The sequence below is a fragment of the Camelina sativa genome, chromosome 17 (genome assembly GCF_000633955.1).
Source record: "Camelina sativa cultivar DH55 chromosome 17, Cs, whole genome shotgun sequence".
Taxonomy (NCBI): domain Eukaryota; kingdom Viridiplantae; phylum Streptophyta; class Magnoliopsida; order Brassicales; family Brassicaceae; genus Camelina; species Camelina sativa.
This window is the reverse complement of record NC_025701.1, coordinates 7,684,421-7,695,320: the sequence shown is the minus strand read 5'-3', so window position 1 is coordinate 7,695,320 and position 10,900 is coordinate 7,684,421. Positions and strand designations below refer to the sequence as shown.

General features: G+C 39.5%; 2 protein-coding genes across 4 annotated transcripts; both read right to left on the bottom strand.

Annotated features, from left to right (window-relative positions):
• On the bottom strand, positions 166–8,855 carry LOC104755992 (histone acetyltransferase HAC12-like). 2 transcript variants are annotated; one of them, XM_010478487.1, is made up of 18 exons: positions 8,388–8,855; positions 7,841–8,238; positions 7,451–7,565; positions 6,985–7,246; positions 6,506–6,898; positions 6,252–6,379; positions 4,578–6,146; positions 4,127–4,423; positions 3,754–4,032; positions 3,464–3,592; positions 3,159–3,359; positions 2,929–3,071; positions 2,528–2,840; positions 2,274–2,413; positions 2,005–2,083; positions 1,499–1,891; positions 1,125–1,342; positions 166–942 (listed from the first exon to the last, which is right to left on the bottom strand). In XM_010478487.1, the coding sequence occupies exons 2-18, from the start codon at positions 8,065–8,067 to the stop codon at positions 828–830; spliced, it is 5,001 nt and encodes a 1,666-aa protein (XP_010476789.1). In that variant the 5' UTR covers positions 8,068–8,238; positions 8,388–8,855; the 3' UTR covers positions 166–827. The 2 variants fall into 2 exon arrangements, with proteins under 2 accessions (XP_010476789.1, XP_010476788.1); XM_010478486.1 differs by lacking the exons at positions 7,451–7,565; positions 7,841–8,238; positions 8,388–8,855 and having other exon boundaries at positions 7,000–7,242.
• LOC104755991 (histone acetyltransferase HAC12) lies at positions 9,174–10,750 on the bottom strand. Of its 2 annotated transcripts, none has more exons than XM_019239551.1 (5): positions 10,565–10,750; positions 10,260–10,332; positions 9,986–10,100; positions 9,633–9,776; positions 9,174–9,503 (listed from the first exon to the last, which is right to left on the bottom strand). In XM_019239551.1, the coding sequence occupies exons 2-5, from the start codon at positions 10,304–10,306 to the stop codon at positions 9,423–9,425; spliced, it is 387 nt and encodes a 128-aa protein (XP_019095096.1). In that variant the 5' UTR covers positions 10,307–10,332; positions 10,565–10,750; the 3' UTR covers positions 9,174–9,422. The 2 variants fall into 2 exon arrangements, with proteins under 2 accessions (XP_019095096.1, XP_010476785.1); XM_010478483.2 differs by having other exon boundaries at positions 10,260–10,343; positions 10,565–10,748.

Genomic DNA, 10,900 nt, shown 5'->3' with positions numbered 1-10,900 from the left:
GAGTTAAGCAAACTGTTTAGATAGTAGCAGCAACAGTAGAATATGAAGCAAATATGCATACTATAGATTAGATCTAACAATAGCAATACACAACTTTAGAATATGTAGCAATAGGTCGTGACAACGTTTACCTTATTAGTCCAAAGCCTAATCCAATTAACAAACTGATATGAAAATGTTAATACAGGTTCACTCAAAAATGTAAGAGATGCATCCTTAGATACTCTCTTCAACTTACTTGGCTAGCAAGTTAACATGTCACTATGTATATATATTACATTCCCCCCAACCAAAGGTATAAAGGCATTTTACAAAATGTACCAGGCTCCAAAAAACAGGAAGAAGAAGAAGAAGAAGAAGAAGAAGGCAGTAAGACACAGAGTGTATGTATATATATAATCAAAGTATATCACACACCAGATCAAGCTACTGAATTGCATCGAAGAGTCTTGAATCTGATTTCTTCCTTTTCGCGACCTGACCCAGATCCTAAGTTAGCATCTACCACGATTCTTCTGCTTCACTGGCACTTAAAGCTGAGAAACTCTTCAAACTTCAAAGTCACGCAAGCGCTTGTTCCCCCTCCCCAATCAATCATCATCATCATCGCTCCATGATTTCTGTCTGTTAAATACGAATCCATCTAAATTAAACCGTTATAGGGTTTGTTTCCTGTCTTCTTACGTGCCTTCACTAGCAGGTGTTAATTCACTTCTCCTTCGTCTTCTTCAAGTGGAGCTCAGAAACGACATCTTCTTAACCTTGGGAAGAAGATTACATTTCCACTTCTGCTTAGATCCTAAATAGATTTAGTATATACAAATTAATCAACCAGAGGTTCCAGCGACTTCTGCAGCTCTCTGTCTCATCATCTCCATGACGGCAGCTCTGCGACGTGAATCCGATTGCTGTTGCAACCTTCTCAAATGTTCCTTTAGGTCCCTGAATAGAGAGATTTACAATGATCAATACAAATCTTACAGAACATTAGTTTTATAAAGCTTTGCCATATGCTATGCCCGGGTTCTAATATTCAAAAATGACTCGAGTAAAGAAAAAGATTGACTTTTAATTTTACGTTTTTACTTGTCTTAAGAGACAGGGATAGAAGTTAAAGAGTTTACCCGCATCGAGGTACGTCACACTTGGATTCCTTGCAGGCCCGAGCGTGGAGTTGCAAGAGATACCACATTTTCTTGCATAGAACACAACCTCCTGAGGCACGTATTTTGCAACGGAGACCATGTCGAAATAGCCCCTTCACTTTGCGGCAATTGGGATATTGGCAAAGTGAACAACGGCATTGTGACGCATGCACCAGAAGATCGAGCATTTTCCTGAGCTGCATATTTTAGATAAATGAAAACTTTAGCATTTCAGAGACATTTTGGAGCCATATATGACTAAAAACTAATCCCATCTATTTCTTAAAATAAAAGAAGCCTAAATCAAGAGAATAAGAGGCAGCTTTTCAAAAAGAAACTGAATATTACAATACCTGCAAGACACGCAATTGCCTAGCTTCTTTATTCTGAGCGTTCTGGTCAGCTAGTGATGGATGATTAGTTAACTTGTGAGGATGATTAACGCCACCTTCTTTATTGTAACAAGCATTGCAGACATCATAGTCTGGGCACACTTCACAGCGCCAGCCTTGACCACTTTCAATATCGAGGTGGCATGCGTTACATGTTGTCACAAAGGCAGGAGCAGTTGGATTATGCAGATGATAAAGCACCATCATGGAAGAATGCTTTGCCCGCCTCAGTGTATCATATTGATAATGGTTCCCTTGACAAAGACTCAGGAATGCTTGCCTCGTATCGAAAAATTCACTTTCAAGTATCTCATCTCTGTCCTTAGTGTCTGCAGGAATATCGCCAATCTCAACCTACAGTATCAAGACAACTATCTTGTGAGATACAACAAAATACAGAAACGTATGAGCTTAAATGACAGACCCTCTTCTCAATTCCTGACCCAAAAGAAACCAATGCAACTTACAGGATACAGTTTATGTTTATCTTTGTGATTAACAGGATGCCTTTCTCTGTCTTCTCGTTTCTGTTCAGCCTCATAGCACCTGAAAAAGTAGAACAACGTCTTATAGATTGCAGTACTCTACCAGGATTAAGCACACATAGGTTTACCAATAAGTCTCTTCCATGAAGATAATTACCATAGCTTCCAAGTTGTACAAACCAGGTCGCAACAACAAAAACACCAAAAAGAGAGAAAAAGTTAACCAGCAAACGAAAAAGGACAATTCTTACCCATCGCATAACTGGAAATCTTTGCACTGGCTGCAAACCCAACGATTTCCGGTAACCATCAGTGTACAGCAATGCGTGCAACAATGCTGCAAGTGAACCATGATAAAATCCTCCTTCATTGGGTGAATGGTCTCACCAAGCTAAAAACATACAGAAATAATATTAGCAAAAACCAAAGACACAAAACTAAAAAGAATCGTAATTACTAAAGCTGATATGCAGAGAAGGGAAGGGGCATGGAAAGAAACGACTACTTTATGCATTAGCAGCAGATCTTTGGACGCATTCCCTGAGAAATCTGACTGGCCAGATGCTTTAAGAGCCCTTTTTGTAATGGGTTTCTTGAGTATTCCTTTCTTATTTCCCTTTCTACCATCATCATCTTGACTCATTTGGTATATGATATCCTCTGCTGCACCTGGCCAGTAGTCACCATCGAAGTAGGGGAGCCTAGCTGCTGTAACCTTAGCTCTACATTCACCAGTTTGCAAGAAAAAATGGTCATATAGATTTGTAGTTTCCGCAACAATCCCTTCCTTTGCAGCTTTTCTCAACATTGCTAAGTACCTGTGTCGACCATGAGCAATTGGAGGATGTAAAGGATTTTTCCTAGGAAAACTTTATGAAAAAAATGACCAAAGACAATTGGACTGACCATTCTCGTAGTTTATCAGACTTTGGCGTTTTCTGAATTTCTGGATGGCAATATAGGATATAGTCCTCACCCTTCAGTGGTGGACAAGCCCATATGTAGCAGCTCGTGAAACCACGCAATTTGCAGTATTCCAGGTAACCAATCTGAAAAAAAATCATCAAAGTATATTCTTGAATCCTCCATGTAATGTAGAAGACCACACAAATCTTGGTTGAAAAACCAGGACTTACAAGAATTTCGTGGTAAACAAAAGTGCGCAGAGCCTCTCCATTAGCAGATTTAATATCAGGTCTGAAGTACTTCACGGAATCCAAATATGAGAGATAAACACGGCGTTGATTAGGAGATGAACATTCGGATCCAAATTCTTGGACATACATCCCAAACAAGCATACTTCTACACCTTCTATCTTCTGGAACAACAGAACCACCTGACAGAAAAATGTGGAGCGCGAAATGTGTTATTTCAAGAGAGGAACTCAGAAAATGTGGACATGAAGCAAATACGATGATGGTGTGTGTCGATAATTCATACCTTGGATTTGTATGGAAATTCTGTCGGAAAATTATCCTCCCGAAAAATTTCGAGAAATCGAGATTTGACTTCCAGCTTCTTGTCAACAGATGAAACAACTCTAACCACAAGGGATTCAGCAGTAGGAATCTGTCAGTGCCAGTTAAAAAAAGAAAACGATGAGTGACCAACCAGTACGCTTCAATCTAATGTTTCCAGTGAAGTAGCACTTCAGAAAACCATAGAAGATAGGACTCGAATGCAAAATCATATGAGACTTTAGACCTTCTACATGTACTCCGCCAGTTTACCTCATCATAACCTGTTCCTTGAACCCTAGCTCTCGCATTCCTTTCCTGCTTCAGCCTTTTAAATAACCGCTCCTCTATATGGTCACTGAGAATTGTTCTTGGCAGGTCTTTCGCTCCGAGAACAGCACTATGAGGTAAAGGCTTTCTCTCATTTTGCTCCACCTCAACTATATAGCAATTTGGACAGGTGTACTCAGCTTGCCCCCCGTCATTCCTTCTCCCATTGAATAGAGCACATATCTGATGCTGCCAGGCTTCACATTTATCACACTGGACCCACTGCAAAAAACATGGAACACAATAGACAAACTCAGAAAAACCTATAAAACCGGGAGTAAATGACAATACAACTCTACTGAGTGGATAATCTTACCCATTCTTCAGTCTCTTCATCATTTTTCTTTTTCTCAAGTCTTGCCTTCTGTATCGAAGTCTCATCAGCGAGAACAGTGTCTCCTCGGGATTCATTATAACAGGGAATACAAAAGTAATGACGAGTTTCACCACCTCCAACAGTATAGTACATCGCATTTCTCTTGATACGAGCACCACAAGGAGTACAATAGATAGGTGGTGGCTCAAATGTAAGCTTCTCCACCGCACATAACTGGCAGGAATTCTCACTCATCGAATTCTCCATTGCCTGATTCTTTTCTGCTTTGGCTTTACTCTGCAGACACATGGAAGTTAAATGATGAGGTATTCATCAGTGATCACGCAGCTAGAGATTCATCTTTAAACCAATACAACAAAGAGTAAACACATATAGCATATAAGAATAAAACTTGCTTCTCTGTAAATTTTTTCGAAAAAAAATTGCAAACCTGGCCAACCCACTGACGAAGACCACGAATATGTTCTCTCACTTGTTCGGGAGTGAACAATTCGGTTAAGGAAACACCTTTTATCTTTGGTTTTCCAGATTTCGATGCACGTTCAGGATTGTCCACCAGATCTTCTTCCTTCGGCTCAGGCTTTTTCTCCATTTTGATGTTTTCTTGCTTTGGCGAGTCACCAGATAAACCATGTTCACTGACAAGCCTAGGTTTGGGAACATTATCAACAGCTTCATTTTTCACTTCTTTAATGCCAAATCCTGTTTGAAAAGGAACATCAGGAATTTCTGCTTTCACTTCCACGGTCTCTGACTTCAATGGCTTATGATCCTTTCTCTCGGCATCCTGAGGTAAATCTGCCTCTGTAGTAGAAACAATGGAGCGTTTACAATTTTCAGTCTCAGGGACCACAGGTTGAAAAGATTGCTCCACCTTCAATCGCTTTATTGAAGGTTGCAAATTATCTAAAGTATCAGCACAACGAGGGGCACCAGAAACCGTTCCAGCATTAGCGTGTAATGGTACATTTGATACTACAGATCTATTCACTGAACTCACTGCACTGCTATCACTTTTTAAACGGGCCAGGGCTTGCACATTAGCTTGTTGCTGATAGGTCTTCACAGGCACACAGACCGGGCATCGAGGATCCTTGCAGTTTTTATAGTGGCCAATCAATTCCTTTGTGGGAAGACAACGGGGATACGGACACTTTGGTTCAGAACAATTGTCCATGTGACTCCATAGTTTCTGAACCGTTACACAATTTCGATCTTGGCACTTCCCTCCTGGCGGTTTGCAACTCCGTGCATGACGTAGAAACAGGAGCCATCTCTGTTGATTTCGGTACTTGGGTTGGCGACTTATTTTTCCATATGTACATGTAGTACCGACAGAATTTTGCATATTAGGGTTTTCTGATATACTAGAAGTATGATTTTGACCGATAACACACCCTCCAGTCAAATTATTAGGTTGAGCTTCATCAGATCCGGTAATTCTTTGGTGGAAATCCTGCTGAATGTGCTTTTCACTTGAGATAGCATTAGGCATTTGCGTGTGTTCCTGAGACTGGGAAGGCCACTGACCTCGTGGGTTGGATTCTGATTTTACTCCAACAGCAAGATTGCTAAAACTGTTGATAGAATCAGTACCTATAATCTGAGGGTGAAGCATTTGCTGAATCTGTTGGCTATTTTGAGGGAGTGATGTGCATATATCACTCTGACTTTTGACTGGGAGAGGCTGAGCGTCTGCATGACAGTCTTCTCCAGACTTTTGATATTGATTCTGGAGCTGAGAAAGCTGGAATCGTTCAGATGCTTGGGAGTGCATAGCTTGATTCTGGTTCTCCATTCCAGGCTCATGTTTCACATTTGTAATCATGTCAGAATCCACCTGAGCTTTTCCCAAGCCATCATTACTTGCTAATCTATGTTGCTGCAGGATTTGCTGCTTCAATTTCCTTTGATTGAGAAATTGCTGCTGCTGCTGTTGAATCTGATTTGGTTGTTGCTGGGATCGATTAGGCGGTTGCTGAAATTGTTGTTGATGTGACTGCAGATAATGAGAAAAGAAGATTGAAATTTCGAATACTCAAAGTGATAAGTGTTTAATTTGTCTGCATTGTTGCATGCATAGTGAGGTTGACTGATTGCTCACCAGAGAAGAGTTAACTCTGGACACCGACTGGAAACTTGCTGGATTGATATTTTGAGCATTTGTCATCGTCCCAACCGATGTTATAGCTCCATGGAAGGGGTCAGGATTTGTTGTGCTATAACCTTCCCCTGAAATATGAAACAAGCTTTCAGTTTTCTGAGTGGTATGTACTAGTCATTCACAATCGCCAAACCACAATGACAATACATGTGAAATATGATAATCAGGACAGAAAAAAAAAAGAGACAAGTTACCCTGCTGTAGTTTTTTGGACGCATTGGTGTAAGATGAACCTGAATCTACACTTTTTTCGTTCACTCCAACAGTACCATTTACAGAGCTATTGGCCACCCCAGACGGCTTTGGTTGTATGTCAGGTCTAAGGCCAGCAGCCATTTGGTTGGACAACGTGTGACTATTTTGCCCACCTGTATGCTGCCTTTGTTGCTGCTGCTGCTGCTGCGACTGAGGTATCATTGTGGGCTCAGCAGAAAATCCACCACCGTTGTTATTACTAGCACTGTTCACAAACCCGGGTGTCGGAATCATCTGGCTAGTACTTCTTTGAGAACCCATGGAAGCCATTTTCCCTCCAGAACCAAGAGAAAATTTTCTCGAAGAATGCTGGAATCCATTAGACATATTACCTACAAACAAGTTTCAAGGTGTCAGAGAAACAAGAGATAAAAAAAATATCCAGGAAAAATATCTACGATCACATTAATAAAAGAACCTCTATGCACCCCACCAGCAATTAGAGGGCTTCCAGTGTTCACGGCTGTGCTTGTGATGTTGGTGTTGCCAGCTACTGTAGCATCAACAGAGGATGTAACCATCGAATTAGGATTACCCGCAGTGTGTGATAATCCTGGAGTAGGTATCATCGTTCCAACCGAAGAAGAATTAGCATGTCGCTGACTGTAGTTATTTACAGGTCTGCCTTTTATTAGGCTTGTAATCCGAAGTTCAAGGGTTGAGCGGTTCATATAATCATCCTGAAGTACATGTTGGAAAGTGCCACAAATGAAAAGAAAGAATTTAAGTAAGGACACGAGTCAACAAGCTGGATCTAGAGGCAACATGTCAAAAAGTATCAGCCAATCTAGTTGGAATTCCCCACTCCCCAGTAAACCAAACCCTAAATGCTACGTACAAATCAATTATTTTTCCTTTAGGCAGACAGAAATATTTTGGTATACCTTTGAGCTAGCCATCCTAAAAAGCCCGTCTTCTATACGTTTAGCAACATCAATATACTTTGCCCTTGATGCAGCATCAGTTGGAGATGGTTGCCGTTGCTGTAACATGGTAAATCTGGAAAGAACGGAAGATCAAGAAGGATCAGTTAGAAATAGTCCCCTATGCAAATAACCATCAAGAAAATCTCAAGAAACAGAACACAAAAATCTCCGGTTCTTAAGAAATGAAGCAGATATGCCATAATGCAACCAAAGCAATAAAATGTTTGATAATACAGTGGCAAATAACAGACAAGGAATGCAAGATGAATGAAACAAATCCAAAACTCATAGACATGCTAAAGTGGGAGGATACAAAAAAAAAAATGTAGCTGAAAACTGAAAACTTACACAAGAGTTTGCATGTATTGTCGAAGTTTCTGAGCATCATGATCCATAGCACCAATGACGTTTCGTGAAGGCCCTACTACACCAGTACTAGCACCGGGAGCAGTAACAGCACCAGTAGCAGCACCAGAAGCACCAACTAAATTCTGCTGCATTTGAGAGTTGCCATTATTCTGGGGCATAGTCCCTTGGTTAGGAACCTGTCCCGACATGTGAGCCTGAACATTCATGTTATCTCTTAAATTTGCGTCGCCTTCTCCTAAAACTTCTTGAAACTAGCACTAACAGACACTGCATAACTCTTGTGTCCCAGTGAATCCAGATGATCGAAAGTTCATCTCCTGCTCTTAAAAATTATTCTTCAGATGATCTCTTTAACACCTTAGCACCGTGAAAATTTCCTGAAAAAAAAAAAATTCTCTTACTCTTGTTAAAACTGAAGTGGCATGATTATATCTCAATTCAATTGAACTAGAATCATAGAGCAATAACATATGAATTAAATTAAAGAGAATAAAAAAAAATAAAAACCTAGAATTTTCAATCCAACCTTGCAAATGATTCACAGAAGTAGCAAACTTCAGCCGCAAAGAGCACAACCCAGCAATAAAAATAATTCACTCCCTCACACAAACGGTCACGAATACAAAAAACGTTACGATGATCGAATCTTCAAAAACGCAGTAAGAACGGAGCAATTAGAAAAAGAAAAAAACAGCCGATGTCGCACGTGCGAACTCACACGAAGCAAAGCCCAGGAAGGAAAAAAATAACGAAGGAGAAAAAAAGATTTAGGATCAAACAAGCGAAGTTATACAAAATCCCAGAAACCCCAAATAACCTAAGAAGACGAGAAATTAAAAAAAAAAAAAACGAATTGTCGACAAATTTGTTTTTGAATAATTGTAAGAGAGTTTGTGTTTCCGCAGTCGGACTTCTTCGAATTTGGGGGATTTTTTTCGGGCGCTCACTCGATTTGGGGATTTTTGATTTTTTTTTTTCTTTTTTTTTTCCTAAGTTAGGGATTTTTCGTTTTGATTTTGTAAGTAAAAGTAACAAAGAAGTTTTGACAAAAAAAAAAGTAACAAAGAAGAAAAAACAAAGACACATTAAATAACACTTACCTTATGTTTCTTATGTCTGAATACAAAATCATCAAAAGTTAATTGTGGGAACCAATGAAGAAAATTGAACAGCTGACCAGATACATGCGCTCCTGTCCGTCCGATCAAAATTTTCTAATAATTTGAATCTTCACCCTTGTAGTTTTGCTCTGTTTTAATTTCTAGCTTAGTGTACTTTTTTATTTTCTGTACCAATTTGCCAAAGAGTAACAAAAGTTACAAAACCATTCAAATTTATACATACTCCAAGCCATAACCGGAAACAAATCATAACCTGTGTTTTACACCATTGGTAAAAGATCTTACAACTTACAAGCAGCAAATAATACAGTAACACTGCAACAGCTATTATAGTATATTGTGCAATATATGATATTATGATCTCTTGCCTTGTAACATCAGCCATGTAAACGTTTCCAAACAAGTAGGAAGGAATAGACCTTTCTGATAAATGATAATCTTCAGCTCCCAAGGCTCACCACCGACTTCAGATTCTCTGCAATCTCTGCCTCGTACTGATCTCTGTTCTCATTATCCTGCTTCTGCACACAAAATAATTAAATATTGGAACTTCACAAAGTTTCAGAATGTTTATTATATGGAAAGTTCGAAGATACGCCTCTTAGTGGGGTTCACAAAGCTCATGAAGCATGATTAAATATACGATGTACCATAGTCGGTTCAGCAGAAACTTCTGGCGTAGTTGATACAAGCGAAGAAGAATTAGCATTTTGTTGATCGTAGTTATTCAATTGTCTGCCTTTTACTAAGCTTGTCAAGCGAGATTCAAGGGTTGACAGGTTCAAGTACTCCTCCTGTAAGTTTTTAAAGTGAGAAAGCCTCACAAACGAAAAGAAATATCTATAAGTAAGGAGGACATAACGCCAACAAGCTGGTTTCAGTGACAACATGTCAGAAAAAAGCATCAGAACATCTTGTTTAATTTAGTTGAATCTCCTCAGTATAATCAAATCCTAAATGCTAATTAATTACTCAATCAAGTATATATATATATTTGGTATACCTTTGTCATAGCCATTATATAAAGTCCCTCCTCTAAGCGTTTAGCAGCATTTAAACACTTGGCCTTTGATTCATCATCAGACGGAAAGGGATTCTGCTTCTCTAACTTGACGAAGCTGGAAAGATTGTAAGATCAGTTAGGTCTTAAGAAGCAAAGCAGTTGTGCAGGATTACAGAACCGCAAAGAACAGTAACAAGTTCTTTGCCTGCAACATTAACTCAGTTCATGATACAGCAGCAACTAACGGAAAAAATTAATATAATTGAAGGCTTACATAGCGTCTCGCATGGTACGGCGAATTTGCCAAACATCATTGTCCATGAGAGAAATACTGTAACGAGGAAGCCCTAAAGCAACACTAATTCACCAGCAGAAGAAGCATCCATCAGTAGAAACACCAACTATAAGCAAACCTAAGTGTATTGAGATATATGTCTGTATCCCCCACATAAAACCTAGCTAGACTTCCATCCAACCTTAAATTGCTACTCAAATGAAAGAATCAATCTTCCACCGCAAAAGATCGGATCCCACAGAGAAAGATTCTACCTTGCGAGATCACAGAGGCGAAAATGTTACCTGTAATTACGATGATGATCGATTCTCCGAACAACAGAAGAACGGTAAAGTAAAGTCGGATGAACAGACGCTTCTAAAAACTCACGCGAGCAAGGAGTAAAACTAAAATGAGAAATCTCTCGGAAAGAGATGTTGTAACCGAGAAGTAAAGCTATTTTTAGACGAAAATTCCTAATCCGGTAAGTTCTGTTCTTTTAGAGTCTCTGACTCGGATTGCAAATTATGCATGTTTACGCCCGTCTAATAATTTACGACTTTACCCTTGCAGTTCTCTATTTATCTTTTCTCTTCGGAGTTCGGATACAACTACTAGCATTTCTTTGTTTGACCAACCGA

Coding starts and splice junctions, on each gene's coding strand:
- LOC104755992 (XM_010478487.1), bottom strand. CDS start 8,067: ATGAATGTTCAGGCTCACATGTCGGGACAGGTTCCTAACCAAGGGACT. Junction 4,033..4,126: donor ATGAAGAGACTGAAGAATGG/GTAAGATTATCC, acceptor TGTTTTTTGCAG/TGGGTCCAGTGTGATAAATG. Junction 3,072..3,158: donor TTGTTTACCACGAAATTCTT/GTAAGTCCTGGT, acceptor ATTTTTTTTCAG/ATTGGTTACCTGGAATACTG.
- LOC104755991 (XM_019239551.1), bottom strand. CDS start 10,306: ATGGACAATGATGTTTGGCAAATTCGCCGTACCATGCGAGACGCTAT. Junction 10,101..10,259: donor CGTACCATGCGAGACGCTAT/GTAAGCCTTCAA, acceptor CAATCTTTCCAG/CTTCGTCAAGTTAGAGAAGC. Junction 9,504..9,632: donor TTTCTGCTGAACCGACTATG/GTACATCGTATA, acceptor TTTTGTGTGCAG/AAGCAGGATAATGAGAACAG.